General features: G+C 40.2%; 3 protein-coding genes across 28 annotated transcripts in view; 2 read left to right on the top strand and 1 right to left on the bottom strand.

Annotated features, from left to right (window-relative positions):
- LOC114668373 (gastrula zinc finger protein XlCGF26.1-like) overlaps positions 1-25,646 on the bottom strand; it is a 217,051-nt gene that overhangs the window by 162,159 nt on the left and 29,246 nt on the right. For 9 of the 16 annotated variants that reach the window (XR_007934462.1, XM_051924843.1, XM_051924877.1 and 6 more), the window contains exon 1: positions 1,855-1,976. The exons of 1 other annotated variant lie outside the window; for it this stretch is intronic. Coding sequence is in view for 1 of the 15 variants with exons in the window: in XM_051924902.1 (XP_051780862.1) it covers positions 1,753-1,823 (71 nt within the window). In the remaining 14 variants the exon portion in view is untranslated. 6 more of the 16 variants (XM_051924848.1, XM_051924904.1, XM_051924846.1 and 3 more) reach the window with 6 other exon arrangements.
- The window catches only part of LOC114668330 (zinc finger protein 883-like), a 774,734-nt gene that overhangs the window by 737,969 nt on the left and 11,119 nt on the right, over positions 1-25,646 (top strand). The window lies entirely within an intron of this gene.
- The window catches only part of LOC114669062 (gastrula zinc finger protein XlCGF8.2DB-like), a 30,230-nt gene continuing 11,064 nt past the window's right edge, over positions 6,481-25,646 (top strand). Inside the window, exon 1 of the mRNA XM_028825188.2 lies at positions 6,481-6,592. The gene's annotated coding sequence lies outside the window, so the exon portion shown is untranslated. The remainder of the gene's footprint in view (positions 6,593-25,646) is intronic.

The raw sequence follows: 25,646 nt of genomic DNA, 5'->3' as shown, positions 1-25,646 counted from the left end.
CAAGAACAGCATATCTCAAAAATAAAGGGAAGTAGGCCTAACCACAAAGATTACCAGTAACTGTATTTCGGGCAGACTTTGTATGCAAAGAAGTAATCTTTAAAATGCACACTTCAAGGGAGAAGTCTTATCGCTCAATAATAATCAGAAATGCTTGTATAACATGTATTTTGTGTGTTTAGTAAATTAGAATTTTTATAATAACTATTTTGTAACTTGCCAGTGAGAGACGCTTTGGCTTATGAACTAACAAAAATATGTTATTCCAGGGCTCAGAAGAAATAGTGTCCACATGAATAAAATCTAAGCTGTTTCTTGTTTTCCCCTTCTCAGAGTGAATGTTTCAGGGACAAGGTCACAAGGCTGCAGAAAGTACATGTAGTTTATGCAAAGGCGTCTCTCCTGTGCTTAGCTTTGAAAACACAGATAATGCTTAGCTCAACAGACATATTGTTTAACTTTACTGTTTTGATAAGGATTTTCTTTCTGTCTTATTAATCATGAGATGCTGAAGTATAAAAAAAACCCTCCTGGCTTTTGATCAGGGTTCAATTGAGCTTTGCGGCAATAAGTTATGCTCTTTTGAATCTCTACTTACTGTGACTCCGAATGAATAAAGAGAATTGAGAAAATATTATCTGCCTGCTTTTTAGTGTGCCTTTTTCGGCCACACTTGCATAAACTTTAAGCTAGAAGTGATGATTGTATCTAAGTCATGTGTCTGTTGCTCAGGGTGTTGGCATGACAGCCAACTTATAAAAGTCTGTAAGAAAAAAAAAAAGAGGAAGGGGAGATTCAGCAGGCCCTAAGCACTGAGCTGACAGGCGCTGCGGAGTCTCTGTACTCACCAAGAATCATAAAGAATAAAGGGGTGTGTTGATTCAACAAACTGTGTCTATCTTCTGCTGTCTTCTCTCTTTGAACCTGCGTCCACAGTATCCACCATCATAGTAAGTCAGGTTAGGTTTGCCAGCCCACTAAACCTGGGAATCTTTAGAAATAAGGATAAAAATAAATAAATAAATAAGGGACACATGTAAAATGCATACAGACCATAAAATTAATTTTGCTGGAACTGTAAGGCACTAACACCAACCACAAATCTCTATGAACCTCCCAATATTCATCAACATGCATTACTGGTTTTAGATTTTAGCACCAAAACATAGACTTTTTCACATATGACACAGGCTAAAAGAGAAATAAAACAACATCCATAGAATTGTTCATCCGTGCAATGCATGTAAATATATGCCGACTATATTGAATTAAGCAGGTTTCAGAATGCTAAGCCGTGTACAGTATATAAATACACACATACTGGTTATGGACGCCCGTCTTCAACAGATATGAACATTAAATTTAGACTTCTCCAGGCGGGTTACCCGAGGAATACCGGCACGACAGCGCTACACTTTCTCTCCCTCTATACATTTGTTTTCGTTCTTGGTTTCGCATGCACTTTTCTCCACGGTCGCGGACTCCAGTTTGTTTCAGTTCGTGTTTGTCTTTTTCTGATCATAAGTGTAAAGCCCGATTGACTCCTCGCTGCTTTCTGAAATGCCGACCGATCACGAACACCGCGGAATGATAAAAGAGAAAGAAAAGTAAAATTAAAGCGCTGTGTGTGTTAGTGAAATTGATGTGATAGACACAAACGGCCTGCTTACCTCTGCTTAGTTACTTTGACTGAAGCGGATGGAAAATCGCGCATTCGTGAACTGACCACGTGCCCAAACCACGAATACTTACCCTCCGTCTCTCTGTAATGATTTTCTTTCAAAACGGACTCCGTCTGGAGCAAATGAAAAATCCACATTCATAACATGACAGCCCCAAACTCATATCACTTACCATCACCCTGTGTGCGATGTGATACTTTTTAAAGCCGACCTACTCAGCAGCCTGTTTCGAGTTGCTGCATACAAGCGAGAAGAGCTCGCCGACTTCCGTATCTGCGAGATGGGTATTGCTGCAGACCGGAGACAGTATGGGCGGATCTGAAGGCGGGATAACTGTAAATGCAAGTGGATAATATTGGCTAATTCAGAATTTCAACGAATAAGATTGCTGTTAACGTATGACAATCAAAAACTCATCTGTCTAATTATCAACGTTTGAAGTTGTCTATCACGTGTAACTTTAACCAAACGTTTCTCAGTTCGTGATTCCGCCTTATAAAGTTTCCTCTTAAATAACCTGCGGTTGTACCAAGCAACGAAAATCCTTTAAAGGAAAGGAGACAAAAAAAAAAAGAAGCTGCGGCGATGAAACTCCATTAGACAAAAGAAGTAGCGATGAAACTAATTGCTCGTATTTTTGACAATGGAAGTAAGTGTGCTTCGAAATGAAAACGTTTGAAAGTTGCATTTTTTTCGTATGTTTAATAACTTTGTTTTGCATGGTTATGTTTGTACCGGGGTGGCGCGGTGGGTAGCGCTGCTGCCTCGCAGTGGGGAGACCTGGGGACCCGGGTTCGCTTCCCGGGTCCTCCCTGCGTGGAGTTTGCATGTTCTCCCCGTGTTTGCATGGGTTTCCTCCGGGCGCTCCGGTTTCCTCCCACAGTCCAAAGACATGCTGGTTAGGTGAATTGGCGATTCTAAATTGGCCCGTGGGTGTGTTTGTGTGTGTTCTGCGGTGGGTTGGCACCCTGCCCAGGATTGGTTCCTGCCCTGTGTTGGCTGGGATTGGCTCCAGCAGACCCCCGTGACCCTGTGTTCGGATTCAGCGGGTTGGAAAATGGATGGATGGATGTTTGTACCGTGAACCTTTACATTTGTATTAATAATCATTTTCGCTGTAGTAATTGATTTATATTCAGTGGTTGAAGTGGACCGGCACTCAGCGGTACCGGCAACTCTTCAAATTCCACAAGGCAAGTTTCACGAGAACTCCTTGACTGTGCATGGAAGACTGTGGACACTTTTTGTGACTGAAGACAGAGAAGAAATTAAAATTAGTAAAAGCCTTTTATTGATACATACCAGACAAGGGAAAAATGACAGAGAAATACAGTCCTAGGACGCCGCACTTCATCTGCCTCGAGCGCAGATATCCTTGCCCTTTTATAGCTTTTCTATTCTCCTGATCGTAGACCACGTAAGCAATAAAAATAGCGTCCTGACTCATTTTGTATTATTCCAATTGGTAAAGTCCTTACCCTAAAGGTATATTTTCTTGTCGCACACATCATTGAAAGAAAACTTCCAGAAAGTATATATGCTTTTTGTCACGTACGCAAAACACAAACAAGTTTGATCATTCTGTCCTATTTTCTGTACTTACACACATACATTTTGTTCAATTACATCATTTTATGTTTTTACAAGACAAAATAACTTTTACAAGCATCTAGGAAACGCTGGATCAGTTATTCTGTCGTGAAGTAGGCTGTTGATAACGTTCAGATTGACTGCAGTGGTGCACGATATTACCTTTTTTTCTTTTCAGTTTAGTTCCTTATGTTGGAGTAATGTGTCTAAATTGTAATACCAAATAATCTGTGATGTTTTTGTACCGTCAATTTTAATAGAATTTCATGGTAGTTTTGTGCAGATGATGCCTGCTATTTCTAAACTGTTACAGACTTTCCTGCAATGGGCAGTGCGCCACTAAGTTGTATGTGACTCAGACTGACAGTCGCGAGGTACACAGAGCCTTTCAATTTAATTACAAGTGACATTTATATATTTTTTCCTTTCAGCCAGCTTGCTACAATAATATCTTCTGGAAATTGGATGTTAATGAAAAATCAGGTAAATTGCAAACACCCATTTCTTAAACTTGTAATTCACTTGTCGTGTTTGACTTTCACGTGTTTTTTCTTTCCTTCTTTTCCTAGGACATCCCCGCTGGTTCAGTAGACTGTGGAATAGACACGTTGATGGTATGTGAATATTAACTGTAAGCTTTATGTAACTTTACATTCGTGTTTAGATTATATATGATTTCAGTACTTTATCTCTTATTCTCTCTCAGTATGCTCTTTATCTGACTATGGAGAAACCCTTTGATTTTACTGTCAGTCTTTTAAAGATGCTGATATATATATATATATAATATAATATAATATAATATATTGTTTTCTTCATGTGTGGCCTACCTTTTTATTTGTGGCATTCATTTAACGTGCCTCCCACTATTAATGACACCCCTTATAAAAATGTTAATTTTAAAAATATTTATTTCTTGATGAGGGCTTTGTTTTTCTTTAAATGAAATTGTTTCAATTAAAAGTCGGATGTTTCTAATTTTTTCAGTACAAAGTGACATTTCTTCAGCAAACAGGGCTTTTTTCTACCACTTCTTACTAATTTTTACAAGGAGTGCCAATAATAGTGGACAGCACTGTATACAGTTTATCCTTTTTTTCTTAGGATGACATGCCTGTGACTTGCATGTTACTTTAGGTAGTGTCCAGATTGGGGTATTCATAATACTCTGAAATAATTGATGTATTCTAAAGAACTATTGAGATAACCATGAATGAGAGTTTTTGTAATGAACCACAGAGTAATTCTCACAGTTTGAACTTTATTCCAAAGTGTCCACTTTTATGAGAAAACAGAAGTGTTCAGACCAAAACTAGACAGCTTGCACAAGACAAATACTTCATGTGACAATTTGATGTTTTATTTGTGTGTTCACCTTGTAGGAGAGCAGGCTGGCTGTGTGGCTACAGTAGGGCAGCTGACTCGAGGACAAGGGGCTCGGGTTTATGAGGTTGAAGAGATCAGCAGGGCCTCCAAGGGGACTCAACATGAAAAACTGTTGGAGTTCATCATAAAGGGCCATGGAGCAGATGATCACTTGCTGGTAACTTAGATCAGATAACAAGTAAAACTTTGTTATTGTAATCTGTAGCAGAGAGCTATGATGACTTTAGAGTACCAAACTCTTGTATTTGCTTGTCCAACAGGCTGTTGTATCTGAAAAGTTGTCATTTAAATGGTTTAAAAATGAAGATCCTAAAGGTCACCAGATAATGGCCTCTACAACTACCTGATGAAGTGCTGTGAAGAGCTGTAGGCACTTTTGAAAAGATCAACACCCCGAGTTCACATTATTCTGGTTGTGCTGATGCCAGAGGCTCATTTGGCTTCAGTGAGTCTCTGAGTACAGAAAGTGTCTCTGTGAGTAAAAAGAAGAAGGTCTGCTCATTGATGGACCAGCAGACGGTGAGTGGGACGTTATGTGGTGTTGGGGAGCAGACGGTCCTTTCTTTTTCTTTTCAGCACCATTCTTCTGTTAATCAGAATACCATTTTACTTGTAGTGAATTTAGACAAGAATACAAACTAAATGCATATAAATGTATATATATATGTTTAAAGTGAAATTTGAAAAATGTATTAATACACTTTTAGTGTTGGTGAAAGTAATTTTATTTATTTATTTATTTATTTTAAGCGAGTGAAGAGTTTGACAAACTTGTGTTTCAACTGTTGGAGTACCAAAGACAGACAGCATCACTGAGGCTTCTCAACTTGGGATTTCATCTCAACGCCTCCTCTGATAAACGTGTCACTGGCTTTACTGGTCTTTGGCCTTTTTGATTTCTGAGTGCTAAACTGACTGTGCATAATAGAGTTGTGTAGATTTGATTTAACTATTGCTGTAAATAATAAAGGACACTTTGTTGATTAAGTTCTGTATATTTGAAATTGTCTGTGTATCTGTTTTAGTCAATTCATGCCATCTGCATTTTTTCTTTAACTTTTATAACTGCATTGTACAGTTTTATTACTTTTGTGAACATTACAAGCAAACATGTCTATCCCCATTACATATCATTTATATATAATATATAGGCGGCACGGTGGCGCAGTGGTAGCGCTGCTGCCTCGCAGTTAGGAGACCCGGGTTCGCTTCCCGGGTCCTCCCTGCGTGGAGTTTGCATGTTCTCCCCGTGTCTGCGTGGGTTTCCTCCGGGCGCTCCGGTTTCCTCCCACAGTCCAAAGACATGCAGGTTAGGTGGATTGGCGATTCTAAATTGGCCCTAGTGTGTGCTTGGTGTGTGGGTGTGTTTGTGTGTGTCCTGCAGTGGGTTGGCACCCTGCCCGGGATTGGTTCCTGCCTTGTGCCCTGTGTTGGCTGGGATTGGCTCCAGCAGACCCCCGTGACCCTGTGTTCGGATTCAGCGGGTTGGAAAATGGATGGATGGATATAATATATAGAAGTGGGCGTGCTTTGGCTGAAGTCGAAAATGATATTCACGCCTATTTTACTCCGGTCTGCAGCAATATCTACTTGCAAGTGGCCCTAGTGTGTGCTTGGTGTGTTTGTGTGTGTCCTGCGGTGAGTTGGCACCCTGCCCGGGATTGGTTCCTGCCTTGTGCCCTGTGTTGGCTCCAGCAGACCCCCGTGACCCTGTGTTCGGATTCAGCGGGTTGGAGAATGGATGGATGGATGAAGTTTTGGGACGCTACTCTTTTCGTCGCCCTTGATGACGTTATGGAGTACTTTGACCCGTGACGTCACCGAAAGCGGCCGATACGGAAGTCGGCGCGCGCTTTTCGCTTGTATGCAGCAAACCGAAGCAGGCTGCTGAGTAGGTCGGGATTAAAAAGTATCACATCGCACACAGGGTGAAGGTAAGTGATATGAGTTTGGGGCCGTCATGTTATGAATGGAGATTTTTCATTTGCTCCAGACGGAGTTCATTTTGAAAGAAAATCATTACAGAGAGGCGGAGGGTAAGTATTCGTGGTTTGGGCACGTCAGTTTACGAATGCGTGAGTTTCCATCCGCTCCAGTCAAAGTAACTAAGTAGAGGTAAGTAGACTGTTTGTGTCTATCACGTCAATTTCACTAACACACAGCGCTTTAATTTTTTTTTACTTTTCTTTCTCCTTTATCATTCCGCGGTGTTCGTGATCGGTCGGCATTTCAGAAAGCAGCGAGGAGTCAGTCGGGCTTTACACTTATGATCAGAGAAAGGCAAACACGGACTGAAACAAAGTGGAGTCCGCGACCGTGCAGAAAAGTCGAAGTGCAAGCGTAACCAAGAATGAAAACAAATGTATAAAGGGAGAGAAAGTGTAGCGCTGTCGTGCCGGTATTCCTCGGGTAACCCGCCTGGAGAAGTCTAAATTTAATGTTCATATCTGTTGAAGACGGGCGTCCATAATCAGTATGTGTGTATTTACATAAACGGCTTAGCATTCTGAAACCTGCTTAATTCAATGTAGTCTTCATATATTTACATGCATTGCATGGATGTACAATTATATAGATGTTGTTTTGTTTCTCTTTTAGCCTGTGTCGTATGTGGAAAAAGTCTGTGTTTCGATGTTAAAATGCAAAACCAGTAATCCATGTTGATGAATATTGGGAGGTTAATAGAGATTTGTGGTTGGTGTTACTGGCTTATAGTTCCAGCAAAATGAATTTTATGGCCTGAATGCATTTTCCATGTGTTCCCTATTTATTTATTTATTTTTCATTCGTATTTCCAAAGATTCCCAGGTTTAGTGGGCTTGCAAACCTAACCTGACTTACTATGTTGGTGTATACGAATGCAGTTGTACCCTACGATGGCCCGTAGTCGGTTTCTGCCCTGCACGGCTACTCTGGTTTTCTTCCCATATCTCGGTCACATCCGTTTCTGTGTGCTTTGTACTAGATATAGAGATGAGGTGAATGGTAAAACTCATATGGTGGCTGCTCACTACATGTAGTTTTATCACACTGAGCTCGGCCAGGGTGTGTGGGTCACCTTTTTGTGCCACTAGGAACTCTGAAGTGAACACCACAGACTGGCCTGGCATCCATTTTCTCAGCAATGGTCTGCTTGATTTAATTAAAATCTTCATGAGGGTCAGTAATTGGTTGTTCTTTGTCTGGCTGCTCCCCATGGGGTTACCCATGGTACATTGGTCAATGAGGAGCACAGATCTCCAGACAATGGAGCACTAACGATGAGTGAGGCACTCAAGTTATTTAGTAGGAGTTTATTACTATTTTTTAAAATTTTTTTCCTTATGGTTGTGTGTGTTTGCGTGATTTGTGTTGTTGGAAACATCAGTAAAGTTCTGTTTCAGAAACTTTCAATTAAGATCTGCAAGCATTTGTTAAATCTTGTACTATTTAGTTGCTGTCCACCATTATTATTAAGCATTCTTTTCCAGACAGTTTTCTTTCTAATCTCTCTACTCACACATGTGATGCCCATTATACACAACACTCCTTGAGTCTTCAAACTGTGAGGTCAAAATTGATGTTCTAGCTGTGGACAGAAGTAGATTATATTAGAAAAGATTTCAATAAAGAGGACAGGAAAAGATTATGTGAATTAATAAAAGTGCACAATGTTGCTGGTTCACGGAGTATTTTACTACACATCTTCACTGGGATTATATAGATTTAGTTGTCTTTGAATTTGAGGAGGAAATTTTCAGAAATAAAATTGTTTTGTTGCTGTGAAGTCTTTCCAAATGTTTGATTTCTCACGGTAGACATCAGAAGCTGCTACTTTGACAGTAAACCCCCAATTAGTAGTAAGTGAGCAGCCATTGTAGTAGTGTATTGGTTTAAAGAAGTACAAGCCTTAAATTTTTCAAAAGGGTCTCTAGCTGTGTGATTTGTACAACTTCTTTAATGTTTTAAATTAGTGAATTCAGATTTTTTTAGCTCCTCCTGATACCTGCCACTGCTGTATTTGTTTTTTACACTTGCAGTGTTCTTTTTACTGTACTGACCAGCTCAATTCTCTTCATGTTTTATAAACTTAGTAAAAGTTGGAAACCTGTGGTTGACATGGCCTTCCCAAAATAAAGATTAGATGTTTGTGTTATTAAAAACTGTTCCTCATGTGCTGTAATCCTACTGCTATCCCTCACTTTTTATAATCTTTTCATCTTGAAATGTGCTTTTGCAACTCTTGTTAATTTGTAGCCACTATGTATTTCCTAAATTGAAGACCCGCTCTTCTGTATTTACATCTACTGATATGACAAAATGCCTGCCTGATCTAACCGGAAAAAGTTACACATAGTAAAATGAATACCAAACTTAGATTAAGATTTTTAATGGAGCAGTTGATTTAGTTAATGATTTGTTTTTGTTGAGATTACAAACCTATGCCTATGAGTGTAGTTGAGTTTATTTCATAATAGATTGGTTCATACCAACTGTATTGTGCAAATGATGGTATCCATCTCTTACATGTGCTAGTATTTGGTAGGATGCCGATTCAAATCTCTTTCCTGCCAGAAGGACCCTTGAGCAAAGCCCTTAACCTGAAAATTTCTTCAGGGGCTCTTGATGTACAATGGCCGATCCCACACTCTCTCCCATAAAGGTCATGCAAAAAGACAATATCGCCTCGGGGATTAATACAGTGTACCGAATTAAAAAAAAAAAAATATATATACAGTATATCTTGTATTGTAGTTACAGAGTTATTAACTGAGTTAATGGATGTACAGTATTATCAACCTTTAATTGTATTTAGCAGCTTTGAAGAGGGGACTTACTACGATTATTTAATTCATGCTCAATACTGGACTTCTCCAAATATAGCGGTCAAACGCTCAACTACATTTACCTTTATTTATTTGGCTGATGCCTTTATTCAAGGTGACTTACAATAATTATGATACAATTGGTTACATTTCTTTTTTGGTTAAAAATAAACTGTAGGGTAGAATGTTCAGCTCCTTTACCGAACATACAAGCATCTCTTACGTCAAGGGACATGTTGCATACTGTTTTATTAACTGGTTAGTATTAGTGACGTATTTTTAGGCAGGACTTCTCTCATTTTGTTTTTATAAAGGTACAGATGTAGTCAACGCCATTTGCTTTGTTAAGTTGGCCATTGAAATGTCACTGGTGGGTCAGTGTTATGATTTAATTAGTGCAATATGCAGTTTTCTTGTCTGCTATGTTAAGTCCATTTACAGATAATAAACTGTTATATATAATTATTCACAGTGATGTGATCAACTTTATGGTAAGAGGAAACAGCATCTGGGATAAAGTCATATACCATTATACACTTCTCTAAATGAAAGGCCTACACATCTAATGGAAATGATGGATGCCCTGCCTCATTTGATTTGTTAATTGCCATTTTCTTGCCATTATCACTGGAATATTGTCCAAGTGGTACTTAGGACACCTGTTCAAATTGTTTGCTTCAACATTCAAGGCTTCATTTACTTGAATTGCTGCAGAACATCTGTAGGTTGTAACCTATTAGTTTTCCCTGAAATTCCTTTTTTCAGTTGTTGCTAACCTAAACTTTAAATGTAAACCTCTGACCGTTTACTGCTTATCTTTTCACCATATTAATAACTGAGGTGTTCTAAAACTTATGACTGGTAGTGGTCCTGTCTGAAACATAGCTTAATTAAAAAACAAAAAGTTTCTTTAAATCTCAAAAAAAGTGTGTGTGTGTGTGTCTGTATGTAGTTGGATACAGAAAAGCTAATAACTTAAATGTTTACCAGGCAAAACGGGGCTTTGTGAGATCAAGAAGACAGTGGGTGGAAAAAGGAGAAAGTCTAGAACATAGAGGGGATCAAATCAACGTGCTTTGAAAGCTGATAATTGATGGGGTCCTTTGTGAGAATCCTACATTAATTGAAGAATTTACAACCAGTTTTTTACAAACAACTTAATATATTAGATAGTAATCTTGACAAAGCCATTGAAATATTTGGGTCCCAGCATATAAGTATAAATGAAATGGGCCATCAATAATTTAAAAGATAATAAATCACTTGGGAACAATGTCCTAACCTCAATTTTATCAAATGTTTATAGATCACATTTCATATTTTTTACTTGCAACTTTCACAGAAATGTGGGATAAATGACCTTGTTGATGAATGTCAGTCAAGTTATGTTAAAGATAGTTATATTTCTAATAATATGTGTTTGATTTTAGACTTGACTGAATATAATGAATTGCTTTCTCGAGACCCAGTGATTCTATTTGTGGATTTTCAAAAGGCATTTGACACAATAAGACATGAATTTATCTTTTGACAAAAATGTGTTTATGAATTTAGGGAAACCCTGCAAAAATTTTAAATTTAATTATTTTGTTTTTTTTTGTAGAAGCAATTATGACGGTTTATAAGTGATGTAATGGCTCAGTTAAAGTTTCACATGGAACCTTCCCACAATTTGAAATTCACAGAGGAATTTGTCAACATTGCCCTTTATCACCCATACCCCCCGCATTTTCTCTTTACGTCTCAAATTCTTAGTTTGTTGGTCACTCAAAGAGAACTTAAAGGTATTAAACTCAAAAAGAAAAGAAATAAGGATCTCACAGCTGATATTTTGAAAATGTCAGTGAAGTGCATACAGCACATGATGTTATTAAAACATCCATCCATCCATCCATCCATCTTCCAACCCGCTGAATCCGAACACAGGGTCACGGGGGGTCTGCTGGAGCCAATCCCAGCCAACACAGGGCACAAGGCAGGAACCAATCCCGGGCAGGGTGCCAACCCACCGCAGGTTATTAAAACATTTTCAAGCAAATGTGAACTACTGGTGCTGATACAAAGTAATCAAACTAAATTCTGTGAAATTCCTGTTAAAACACAGTTACTTACTTGGAAATTAAAATCAACAAAACAACAAGAAGTGAAAACAGTGTGCTAGACCTTAATTCAGTTGTTACTCCATTAAGAAAACAATTAACTCATGGCTGGCTAGAGATCTGACCGTTCATGGCAGCTTCTTACTTCCAAAAGCTGAATGCTTATCTCATGTTTCCTATACATTTTCAGCTCTTGAAATTTCAGACTCCTCTTGTACCCTTCTTTTCATTGCCAGCCTTTAGCAATTAAAAAATAAAAGTAGTACAAGTTTAATAGATGTCATTTTACTTAATCATCAGTTTGTGTAACGTTAATGCAAATGGCCAGGAGAGGTCACTAGGGAGGTGAGTGTTAAATGCTTCAACATGATTCCCAACGCAGTTGCTTCTAATGTTTCGATGCTTCTTGAGGCTTCACTTCACCCATTATTACTTTACACTTCTGATAAGTCTTCTTCTCTCAGCTGCTCCCGTTAGGAGTTGCCACAGCAGATCATCTTTTTCCATCTTCTTTCTGTCCTCCTCTTCTGTCACACTCATCACATCATGTCCTCTCTCACCACATCCATCAGCCTTCTCTTAAGCCTTCTTCTTTTCCTCCTGCCTGCCAACTCTATCCTTATTATTCTTCTCCCAGTATTCCCAGCATCTCTCCTCTGCACCAAACCAACGCAATCTCGTCTCTCTGACTTTGTCTCCCAACCTGAGCTAACCCTTTAATGTCTTCATTTCTAATCCTGTCCATCCTCGTCACACCAAATGTAAATCTTAGCATGTTTAACTCTGCCACCTCCAGCACTGTATACACATATATATACACACAATACCATATCATCTGCATATAGAGAAATGTTCTGTTCCAGTCCTCTGATAATCCCATTTATCTGATCAGCATTTCGACAGTGAACTGCCAGTGGTTCAATGGCGAATGCAAATAGCAGTGGTGACAAGGGGCATCCTTGTCTGGTGCCACGTTCTAGTTTAAAGTAGTCTGAACAAATGTTTTTAATATAAACTGAAGCTTCTGGATTGGTATACAGTAGTTTGATCCATGCACATGTTCGGGCCAAACCCAAATTCCTCTAATGTAATGAAACAGTATTTCCATTCAATCATGTCAAATGCTTTTTCTGCATCCAATGATAATAATATTTCTATATGTTTGACTTTGTTGGTGAGTATATTACATTAAACAGGCGTCGAAGATTGGAGGATAAGTGTCGACTCTTGATAAATCCAGTTTGATCTTGTGATATTACCAAAGCCAGCACTTTCTCCATCCTTCTAGCTATGATTTTTGAGAGTATCTTAACATCATTATTCAGAAGTGAAATTGGTCTATATAATACACATTTTAATAAGTCCTTATTTTGTTTAGGAAAGATAATAATAATAATAATAATTCTGGTGATTAATGCTTGGCGCAAAGTTTGAGGTAGAATTTTATTGTCTCTAGCTTCTGTAAATGTTACTAATAGGAGGGGAGCTAGCTGAGCGGAGAATTTCATATAAAACTCTGCAGGGTAGCTGTCAGGGCCAGCTGCTTTCCCGCCTTGAAGTGACTTTATAGCATCTAGTAATTCTGATAGGGCCAAAGGTTTATCCAGTTCCTCTGCACTAAAAGTATCTTATTTGTGGTAGCTGTAATGTATCTAGAAATGCATTAGATTGTGTGTTGTCTTCTTTAAACTCAGTAGAATATAAGGATTTATAGTAGTCTCTAAATGTGTGCATTATATTTTTATGGTCAATGATTTCATCTCTGTTCGTGTTGGTGATTACTGGGATTGCATTGCGAACTTCTTGCTTGTGGATTTGTTGAGCTTAAAAGCTTATTAGCTTTCTCTCCGTGTTCATAGAAATGATGTCTGGATTTATAAATTAGTTGTTCAGTTTCTTTAGTTGTCAGGAGGTTGAGTTCTGAATGCAGAGCCTGCCTTTTCCTATGAAGAGCCTCGCTTGGAAGCCTGGCATGTTCTTCATCTATTCTAATAATTTTGCTTTTTAGTTCTGATACTTTCTTGGTTTCTAATTTATTCCTGTGGGAAAAATGTGAAATAATCTGTCCTGTTAAGAAGGCCTTTAGAGTTTCTCTGAGTATTCCTGCAGAAACCTCTGAGGAGGTATTTGTCTCTAGGAAGAAACTGAATTGTTTGGATATAAGTTCTGTAAAGTTCTCGTCTGCTAATAGAAGCGGGTTAAGACGCCATCTACGAGGTGAGTGTGTGGGGCATAGTGAAATTAGCTCCAAGATCAGAGGTGCATCGTCGGAAATAACAATAGCATCGTACTTGCAAGATTTAATCATAGGTAAGAAATTATCTATAAAGAAATCTATTCTTGAGTAGCAATGATGTAATGGTGAGTAAAAAGAATATGTTCTTGAGTTTTGGTTTAGAAAAATCCAAGGGTCTGATAAGTTGTGGTCAGTTACAAACTGTAATTATCTTTGCAGTGTTAGATGTCATCCCCCCTGTGACAGGAGTCCTATATAAGAGTGGATTTAAAACACAATTAAAGTCCCCGTCCATTATAATTTTATGAGTGTTCACATTGGGAATGGATGCAAATACATTTTGTATGAATTCCTTATCATCGACATTCGGTGCATAAACATTTATCAAAATTATTTTACAGTTAAATAAGTTGCCCATGACCATCACATATCTCCCTTCTGGATCAGATACTACATCTGATGCTACAAATGAGACTGTTCTATGTATGAGAATTCCCAGACCTCTAGTTTTCTTTGTAAAGCTAGAATGGAACATTTGGCCAGCCCAGTCCTTTTCAAGATGAAACTGATCCTTGCTTAGTACGTGGGTCTCCTGTAAAAATACTATTTTAGCGTTTAAACCTGTTAGGTGAGAGAGTACGTTCTTTCTCTTTAATTCGTGATTCATGCTCTTAACATTCCAGCTCACAAAGTTAACTGTCCCATCATGGAGATATTGATTCTGAGTTTTTGATGTCATTTTATGGTCTTAACTGGAAGTAAGACTGCTTTAACCTTAATTTCCTATTTCCCCATGAGTTATTGCCATGCAGCCTATTGTTACATTGGTAGTTATAATTATAAGGATTAAAAGGATAGATTAGATATAGCCTGCTCTCTTTCTCTCCCCCCATTATCCCCCCACCCCCTCACTTTGTCTCCCCACATGAGGCTGGACCCCGCTTCACAAAGTCTCGGTCCTCTGATATACATAGAGACGGAGCACGTCCAAAGCAAAAACAAGCCCCCACGCAGTGGTGTTTTAGGATTAAAAAGTAGAGATATCTATTGCCAATATAGTCTAAATACTATATGCCTAAAATATAATCATTAACAAACTATAAGCATAAAATATATAATTTAATCTTCAGCAATCTTAAAGTAATAAGATAATAAACCCAGGGGATGGTGTTAGAAAGTGGTCCAGGATAAGCAGATGATGTTAAACAGTCTCCTTTAGGGTAGTAAGGAAAAAACAAAAGTTAATTTCTTCCACACACACGTCTATAACTGCAATTAAAACATAAACAGAAAGCGTCCGAGTAATGAAAAGGATGTATAATTATAATACCCGTATCATTACAAGTGGATCAGACAGCAGGTGATATCTCCTTGCCATGCCATGACAGGATGCAACTCACTATTGTGTTTCAGAATAGTGTCGGGATCAGCTTTCTTAATTCCTTTTCTGCTTCCTCCTTGCTGGGATAGACGTAGTATTGTCCTTGCACATCCACTTTCAGTTTGGCAGTGTACAAAAGGCTGTATTTGATAACAGCTTGTTGTAGCCGCTGTTTAAAGTTGTAGAAGGCTGCACGTTTAGCAGCTGTTGCAGGAGAGAAATCAGGGAAAATACGAATGTGGTTATTTTCAAATGTAATCTCTTGCTTGCGTCTGAGGAGTGCCATCACATCTGGCTTACATAATAATCTCTCGAGGCGGATAATAAAAGACTTAGGTCTAAAGGTATTTGATCTGCGTATGCGATAAGCTGCTGCTATCTCGGTATCTGATTTAAAGTCCTCTCCAATTTTTTTAGAGAATAGTTCAGCTGCGAATTTCACTGGGTTTGGACTTTCACGATTCTCAGGTAGACCTTTGGTCCTAATATTATTCCTTCTGCTTCCATCTTCCAGAGCAGCAAGTCTGTCTCTGAGTTTTTTGCATTTGGAACTAGCCGCTGTTGCTTTTCCATCAGTGGTGGATGCTAGATTTTCGGCTATTTCAATTCGAGTCATGAATGCCTGCTTAACATTCCAGCTTCCAGCTGATTGGCAAGTGTGATCAGTTTAGACACGCTTTCCTGAATATGCTACTCAATTTTATCCATCATACCTTTAAAGGCGGATATATTTATGCGTTTCTCTGTGTCTTTGTTATTCTGCCGCAGCTCTTGTAGCTCCCGTTGCAGCTTCTCACTTGCCTGTTTGCTTGCTTTCTCGCTTTTCTTTATATCTTGCTCGAGCTTGGCGATCATCACCTTCAGTTCGGAAAGATCATTTCTGCTTGCGAGCACTTTAGGTGAAGCAGCGGCAATGTTCCTGGCTCACGTGGAGTAGGTGAAAGCGCAGACTGCAAGGCCTTTTCCTGTTTCAAATGATCTTCTCTAGTTGGCGAGCTATCGTGACCCGCGTTATTTGCACATTCACTCCCCATTTTGCTCTCAACTGGAGACGATGCTGCAGACCATGGTCCCAAGGAGTCTGGGCTTTCGCCCATCTGTTCCAGGTCACTCTCTGAAAGGCCGTACCTTGAGCTTGAATTTGGGCTTGTCGGTCTGGGCTGTGGTGTAGCTTTAGTTTTCTTTTCCATTATGTATGCTATAGCAGAACCCTCGGGTTGGATAAATACAGGATATATTTAATTTACTAGATTTTCTCCAACCCTGTCATAAGTTATGTAGCACATTAAATGCTTTGTTTTAAGTGTTCCCAGAGTAGGGATGGGCGGTATGACCAAAATTCTATATCACGGTATTTTTCTAAATTATTCCGGTTTCACGGTATTTGACAGTATTTTTTTCCCATGCATGAGTGGATGTTAAACACATTTTCCACTGCAATTACTGGCTAAGAATAACCTATTCCATTGTCAAGAGCATTGTATACTGTACAAAAAAAAACATTTTAATGTGCACACAAGTATTAATACAGGTTTGCATTGTCCCATAAAGTGATACTTTTCAAGGGGGTGGCACTAATGAAGAGAAGGAAATCACATTGCATGACAGTTACAGTCAAAATATAGAACCTTTTTATTTAACAAATTTTGCAAAAACTTAAATTATAATTTTGACAACATATTTTCAACCATCCAAAGAGGTATTTAGACTTAGGAAAATATCCAGAAGTGCTTGTCAAAAGTTGTATTGCACTGAACATGTCTTAGAAAAGGAATAAATAAATATTTTTTGTAAAACAACTACACTTTCTGTTAATGTTAACAATCTCTGTCCACTGACACGTTAAAGTGACTTTTTAAACAACTTTACCATCATTAAACTGCATAATATTTAAACTAATAAATAATAACAATGAAATAAATAATTGTATTAATACTGATAGTTGCACTATTACTTCAAGGTTTCAAAAGCCCAGGTGCATTACACAGTATTCACCAAATTAAAATAAAATAAAACCAGTGCAATTTTGGTGATGACATCTTTACCAACTGAACTATCATTTAGGCAAACTGCATTAATATGGACCTTGCTTCAAGCTAAGCTATGTACATAAATAATAAAACTGCAACTTGCATTTATAATTGTATTTGTGGTATAGCCCTACGGAATCGTATTAGGGCCACGGTGAAGAAAAAAAAATACGGACACAGGGAAGAAAAAAAAACTATACGCCGAGAATAAAGTCGACATTTCCACTCTATTCTCATAGTTTACTTTATAATTAAAGTAGAATGTCATAAACTAAACTTCATCCTAAAATCATTGTTTAATTTACTAGATTTTCTCAAACCCTGTCATAAGTTAATGTTTCACATTAAATGCTTTGTGTTGTGTTCCCCGACCCAGTGGTTAATCACTACGCTTCTTAAACTGACTTCCTCCGCACTAAGAGGAGACAGCGATCGCCATACAGAATCCATTCACTGTATGATATTCCTGCTCTCTGAAAATTTAGAATGCTAAGATAAATATTTGATATCATTTTCATGATGAAATGCATTAAAGCAAGTATTAAACATGCACGGTAGTGTGGCGGTAGTGCTACTCCCTCGCAGTAAGGGGTCCCCGGTGTACGTTCAGTGTAGAGAACTTTATGGCAGGTGTGACGAGGCTCCAAAAAACTGGATGTATGAATGGGTATTGCACAGGTTTAACTTAAATATTGTTTAAATGTTGGGTTTGTGATCTGGTGGTCGGAGAGACGAACACAGAATTCAATGGATGTTATTCTGAGCGGGCTTTCTTTATTGCACGCTTGCTGTCTCTATCTGACGTACCAAACCCCCAGTTCCTATCCTTCCTTTTTCTTTCACCACATAACCAATCACCACACGATAAACGTCTTTGTGAAATTAAAACTAGTTATAAACTTAGCCCACGGAGTGTTCAGAACTTTAAAAATATCTTCGTTATACATGTTTAATTATGCCATCCATTCAGGGTTGTGTCCATCCCTGAACGAGTTGCCAGTACATCACAGGATGAATACGAGCAAAACACACACTAGCAGGGTCAATATAGCACAACAAAACCCCACATCCTACATGACTTTGAAAGGAAACTGAAGCGTTGAGTAAACCCACCAGAAAAACATGCAAATGCACATCTAAATGTTCTGAGAGCATGAATATCATGTGAATGGATTCTGTGCGGCGATCGCTGCCAGTGCCTCCTCTTAGTGCAGAGGAAGTCAGTTTAAGAAGCTCGGGGAACACTTAACACAAAGCATTTAATGTGCTATATAACTTATGACGGGGTTTGAGAAAATCTAGTAAATTAAATATTCATTTTACAATGAGGTTTGGTTTACGATGTTCTACTTTAACGACAAAGTACGAGAATAAAGTCAAATATGTCGTCACACTATTACACAGTACCCAGGTATATTACACTGTATTGAAAACAAATAAAACAAGTACAACTTGGCTTGCAGTATTATCCAGTAGTATAGAAACAGTATTTACACATCTGATCTTTTAAAACTAAAGCATCTCCAGGCGACAGACGTGCCTCCTTTTTTTCAGCTCTCTGTCCATTTTCATCGCGGGGCATACCTATGCTACCGCCCACTATTTGCTGGTGTAGCAGTGAAAAAGAACCCTAGTGCAACAAATCTGTGATTAGCGGTGTAGCAGTGAAAAAGGTCCCCACTTGAACAGTTTCCCGCTGCACCCTGTTCCGAACGTCGTTTAGGCAGTTTAAACCGGTGTTGCGGTATAAGAAAAATCCATATCATAAAAAAAATAAACGGTTTTCAGTATGAACCGGTATACTGCCCAGCACTATCCCAGAGCCATGTTAATTGCTTCTGCTTCTTAAACTGACTTACTTTTGCACTAAGAGGAGATGCTGGCAGCACACAGAATACATTAATTTCATGATATCCCTGCTCCCTGAACATTTAGAATGCTAAGATAAATACTTGATATAATTTTCATGATGAAATGCATTAAAGCAGGTATTAATCAGGTGGGGGCACAGTGGCGTGAAGGTTGCACTGCTGCCTCACAGCATTGGGGTCTCGGGTGTTCCTTGCTTTGAATTTCCATGTTTTTCTGGTGGGGTTACTCTGTGTCCTTCAGTTTCCTTTCAAAGTCATATAGGATGTGCTGTTTTGTTCTGCTATATTGACCCTGCTAGTGTATGTGTTGCTCGTATTCACACTAGATGTCCTGGCGTTCAAGATTTCCTCCTACCTCACACACAATGCTTGTTGGGATTGGCGCAACCCTGAATGGACGGCATAATTAAACATGCATAATGAAGATTTTTTTTTTTAAAGTTCTGAACACTCCATAGGCTAAGTTTATAACTAATTTTAATTTCACAAAGACGTTTATCATGTGGTGATTGGTTATGTTAAAAAGGAAAAAGGAAGGATAGGAACTGGGGTTTTGGTACGTCAGACAAACAGCACGCATGCAATAAAGAAAGCCAACTCAAAAGAACATCCATTGAATTCTGTGTTCATGTATCAAAACACCAGATCACGAACCCAAAATTTACACAATATTTCAGTTAAACCTGTGCGATACCCATTCATACATCCAGTTTTCTGGAGCCTCGTCACACCTGCCATAAAGTTCTCTACACTGAACGTAGACCTGGGGACCCCTTACTGCGAGGGAGCAGCACTACCACCACACTACTGTGCATGTTTAATACAAGCTTTAATACATTTCATCCTGAAAATGATACAAAGTATTTATCTTAGCATTGTAAATAAATGTTCAGAGAGAAGGAATATCATGATGTGAATGGATTCTGTGTGGCGATCGCTGCCTGCGCCTCCTCTTAGTGTAGAGGAAGTCAGTTTAAGAAGCGCGTACAGCGATTAACACCTCGGTCAGGGAACACGTAACACAAAGCATTTAATGTGCTACATAACTTATGACGGGGTTTGAGGAAATCCAGTAAATTAAACATTGATTTTAGGATGAAGTTTAGTTTACGACATTGTGCTTTAATTACAAAATAAACTATGAGAATAAAGAAAAAACTATGAGAATAAAGAATAAACAATGAGAATAAAGTGAAAATGTCGAGAATAAAGTCAACATGTTGACTTTTTTCTCGACATATAGTTTTTTTTTTTCTTCCCTGTGTCTGTAATACACTCCTGTAGGGCTATACCACAAATAGCATTATAAATGCAAGTTGCAGTTTTATTATTTATGCATATAGCTTAGCTTGAAGCAAGGTCCATATTAATGCAGTTTGCCTTAATGATGGTTCAGTTGGTAAAGATGTCCTCACCAAGGAATAGTATTATTACTGGAAGTTGCACCATTATTTATTTTATTGTTATTATTTATTAGTTTAAATATTATACAGTTTAATGATGGTAAAGTTGTTTAATAAGTCACTTTAACGTGTCATTGGACAGAGATTGTTAACATAAACAGAAAGTGTAGTTGGTTTACAAAAATATTTACTATTTATTCCTTTTCTAGGACATGTTCAGTGCAGTACACCTTTTGACAAGCACCTCTGGATATTTTACTAAGTCTAAATGCCTCTTTGGATTGTTAAAAATATGTTCTCAAAATTTTAGTTTAAGTTGTTTGCAAAATTTGTTCATTTAAAAGGTTCTATATTTTGACTGTAACTGTCATGCAATTTGATTCCTTCTCTTCATTAGTGTCACCCCCTTGAAAGCTATCACTTTATGGGTGCATGCACACCAGTATTGATACTTGTGTGCACATTAAAATGTTTTTTGTACAATGTACAACTCTCATGACAGTGGAATAGGTTATTCTTAGCCAGTAATTGCAGTGGAAAATGTGGTTAACACCCACTACTGCATGGGGAAAAAATATCGTCCAATACCGTGAAACCAGGATAATTTTGAAAAATACCGTGATATTTAATTTTGGTCATACCACCCAGCACTAGTGGTAGGTGTGGCAACACGCTGTACCAGTGCATGCTCCCCAGCCTGACCTGACCTGAGATCTTCTCAAGCTCTGTTAGATTGTATGGGAAGCATCTGCAAATCTGCCACGTCTCTCCACAGATGTTCTATGGGCTTTAAGTGTGGTCTTTAGCTGGACTACTCTTGGACACTCAGAAACTTGCCCCAAAGCCAGAACATTATTGTCTTGGTGGTATTCTTTGTGTCATTATCATACTGAAAGGAAAGCCATCTCCCCAGTCTGAGACTGTGTGTACTCTGGAGCAGGTTTTGGTCAACGTCCTCTCTCTATTTGACTGCATTCATTCTTTCCTCAGTTCTGACCACATTTTCCATCCCTGCTGCTGCGGAGCACCCCATAGCATGATGCTGCCACCACCATGCTTCAATGAAGGGATGATACTAGGCAGATGATGAGCAGTGCCTGATTTTTGGCCAGAGACCGTGCCTGTAGTTTTGCCCAAATAGTTCAAAATCTGTCTCATGCTCACAATCCCTCCTAACCCACTAACAGCTGTGTTCGGTGTTCTTCCAGACGGACTTGAAGTGGAGAAGGACAAGCAAATGGTGATTGCATTCACTACACTTTTGGCACGCAGACTTATTCTGTTAAATTGGAAGAATCCTAATTCTCCTCTGATAAGTCAGTGGGAAACTGATGTTTTATATTATTTGAAATTGGAAAAAATCTAATTCTCAGTTAGAGGATCTGTACAAATTTTTTTCAAAACCTGGCAGGATTTAATCAATATTATTTTAGAATAAGAGAAATAACTATTACTGCATTTAATCCCCTTCTCCATCTCTTATTTACATAGATATTTATTTCTCCCTTTCCTTTGCTTATTGTTGTCATATTAAAAAGCCTAAAGCAATTCTCCTTTAGCTAAGCTGTCCTTCTCAGGGGTGGGGTTTGATTTGTCTTCAATTTTGTTGGGTTATAAATTGATCTATTTGTATGGAATGATTACAATGAAATTTAATAAAATAAAAATATAAATAAATGTTTAGCAATCTTGGGTGGAACACTAGCTAATAAACGCACAAAAACATAAAATCTGTCTCATGCAACCAGAGAATCTTTTTCCTCATGCTCTCAGAGTCATTTAAATGTCAGTTGGTAAACTCCACGTGGTCCGTTTATATGCCTTTTACTCAATAGTGACTTCCATCTTGCCAGTCTACCATAAATGCCTGATTGATGGAGTGCTGCCAATATGTTTTTGTGCTTCTAACCAGTTCTCCTAACCTCTGAAGCTCTTTTATGGTAACCGTTAGGTTTTTGATCACCTTCATAACCAATGACTATCTTGGAGTGCTACTCTGTTTGGCTGGACTGCACATTCTAGGTGAAATCCTGGTGGTGCCAAACTTCTTCCATTTCACAATTATTGAGGCCAAAGTCTTCATGGAAATGCCCACAGCTTTAGAAATGGTTTTTATTCCCTTGTCCTTATCTGTGCATCACCACAATTTGATTGCAGTGGTCCACAGAGAGTTCCTCAAACATCTTGGCATAGTTTTATTGTGACATGCAGTTTGAATCGTAGGGCCTTACATACACAGGTACACGTGTGCTTTTCTTAACAATGTCAAATCAAGTCAGTTTCTCACAGGCGGTCTTCAATGAGTTTCTAGACACATCTCAAGAAGAATGAAAGTGAGAAAGAATATTTAGAATTAAGGAATTTCAGAGTTCCTGAATAATCAAGTGTGGTGCTAATAGAATTATAAGAGTGTGTCACTTATGCATTAATAAAAGCGTGCTGTTCATTAACCGATAGTATAATATTAATCCTTTTATAAGCTGAGAAAAGATTCTTAAATTGTTAACTGCCACAAAGTCTTTGAAGTGTTGTAACCCTGATGGTTCAGCAGAATAGGAAAGTACATGTTTTTTTAAGTGCTGTCTCTGTAACTGTCTTGCAAAACTAGCCATAGCTGAATTGCATAGCCTAAGCTGGGTGGGGAGCCTGGGACTGTGGGTGTGCCGACTGTTCCTCTTCTCTAAAGACTACCCTGTACTTCTGCACATAGTGATCTAATGTGTCATCTTAAGCTACTTGCAAACTTTGTATGACCTCAAAATGAACTGCCATACAGGTGCTGGTCATAAAATTGGAACATCATGACAAAGTTGATTTATTTCAGTAATTCCATTCAAAAAGTGAAACTTGTATATTAGATTCATTCATTACACACATCCATCCATCCATCCATTGTCTCCCGCTTATCCGAGGTCGGGTCGCGGGGGCAGCAGCTTGAGCAGAGATGCCCAGACTTCCCTCTCCCCGGCCACTTCTTCTAGCTCTTCCGGGAGAATCCCAAGGCGTTCCCAGGCCAGTCGAGAGACATAGTCCCTCCAGCGTGTCCTGGGTCTTCCCCGGGGCCTCCTCCCGGTTGGACGTGCCCGGAACACCTCACCAGGGAGGCGTCCAGGAGGCATCCTGATCAGATGCCCGAGCCACCTCATCTGACTCCTCTCGATGCGGAGGAGCAGCGGCTCTACTCTGAGCCCCTCCCGGATGACTGAGCTTCTCACCCTATCTTTAAGGGAAAGCTTAGACACCCTGCGGAGGAAACTCATTTCAGCCGCTTGTATTCGCGATCTCGTTCTTTCGGTCACTACCCATAGCTCATGACCATAGGTGAGGGTAGGAACATAGATCGACTGGTAAATTGAGAGCTTCGCCTTGCGGCTCAGCTCCTTTTTCACCACGACAGACCGATGCAATGCCCGCATTACTGCGGATGCCGCACCGATCCGCCTGTCGATCTCACGCTCCATTCTTCCCTCACTCGTGAACAAGACCCCGAGATACTTGAACTCCTCCACTTGGGGCAGGATCTCGCTACCAACCCTGAGAGGGCACTCCACCCTTTTCCGGCTGAGGACCATGGTCTCGGATTTGGAGGTGCTGATTCTCATCCCAGCCGCTTCACACTCGGCTGCGAACCGATCCAGAGAGAGCTGAAGATCACGGCCTGATGAAGCAAACAGGACAACATCATCTGCAAAAAGCAGTGACCCAATCCTGAGCCCACCAAACCGGACCCCCTCAACACCCTGGCTGCGCCTAGAAATTCTGTCCATAAAAGTTATGAACAGAATCGGTGACAAAGGGCAGCCCTGGCGAAGTCCAACTCTCACTGGAAACGGGTTCGACTTACTGCCGGCAATGCGGACCAAGCTCTGGCACCGATCGTACAGGGACTGAACAGCCCTTATCAGGGGGGCCGGTACCCCATACTCTCGGAGTACCCCCCACAGGATTCCCCGAGGGACACGGTCGAATGCCTTTTCTAAGTCCACAAAACACATGTAGACTGGTTGGGCAAACTCCCATGCACCCTCCAGGACCCTGCTAAGGGTATAGAGCTGGTCCACTGTTCCGCGACCAGGACGAAAACCACACTGTTCCTCCTGAATCCGAGGCTCGACTATCTGACGGACCCTCCTCTCCAGGACCCCTGAATAGACTTTTCCAGGGAGGCTGAGGAGTGTGATCCCTCTGTAGTTGGAACACACCCTCCGATCCCCCTTCTTAAAGAGGGGGACCACCACCCCGGTCTGCCAATCCAGAGGCACTGTCCCTGATGTCCATGCGATGTTGCAGAGGCGTGTCAGCCAAGACAGTCCTACAACATCCAGAGCCTTGAGGAACTCCGGGCGTATCTCATCCACCCCCGGGGCCCTGCCACCAAGGAGTTTTTTGACCACCTCGGTGACCTCAGTCCCAGAGATGGGGGAGCCCACCTCTGAGTCCCCAGGCTCTGCTTCCTCATTGGAAGGCATGTTAATGGGATTGAGGAGGTCTTCGAAGTATTCCCCCCACCGACCCACAACGTCCCGAGTCGAGGTCAGCAGCGCACCATCCCCACCATATACAGTGTTGACACTGCACTGCTTCCCCTTCCTGAGACACCGGATGGTGGACCAGAATCTCCTCGAAGCCGTCCGAAAGTCATTCTCCATGGCCTCCCCAAACTCCTCCCACGCCCGAGTTTTTGCCTCAGCAACCACCAAAGCCGCATTCCGCTTGGCCTGCCGGTACCTATCAGCTGCCTCCGGGGTCCCACAGGACAAAAGGGTCCTGTAGGACTCCTTCTTCAGCTTGACGGCATCCTTCACCGCCGGTGTCCACCAGCGGGTTCGGGGATTGCCGCCACGACAGGCACCGACCACCTTGCGGCCACAGCTCCGGTCAGCTGCCTCAACAATAGAGGCACGGAACATGGCCCATTCGGACTCAATGTCCCCCACCTCCCTCGGGATGTGGTCGAAGTTCTGTCGGAGGTGGGAGTTGAAGCTACTTCTGACAGGGGGCTCTGCCAGACGTTCCCAGCAGACCCTCACAACACGTTTGGGCCTACCACGCCTGACCGGCATCCTCCCCCACCATCGAAGCCAACTCACCACCAGGTGGTGATCAGTTGACAGCTCCGCCCCCCTCTCTTCACCCGAGTGTCCAAGACATGTGGCCGCAAGT

The sequence above is a fragment of the Erpetoichthys calabaricus genome, chromosome 1, assembly GCF_900747795.2.
Source record: "Erpetoichthys calabaricus chromosome 1, fErpCal1.3, whole genome shotgun sequence".
Lineage (NCBI taxonomy): Eukaryota > Metazoa > Chordata > Cladistia > Polypteriformes > Polypteridae > Erpetoichthys > Erpetoichthys calabaricus.
This window is presented reverse-complemented; position numbering and strand designations above follow the sequence as displayed.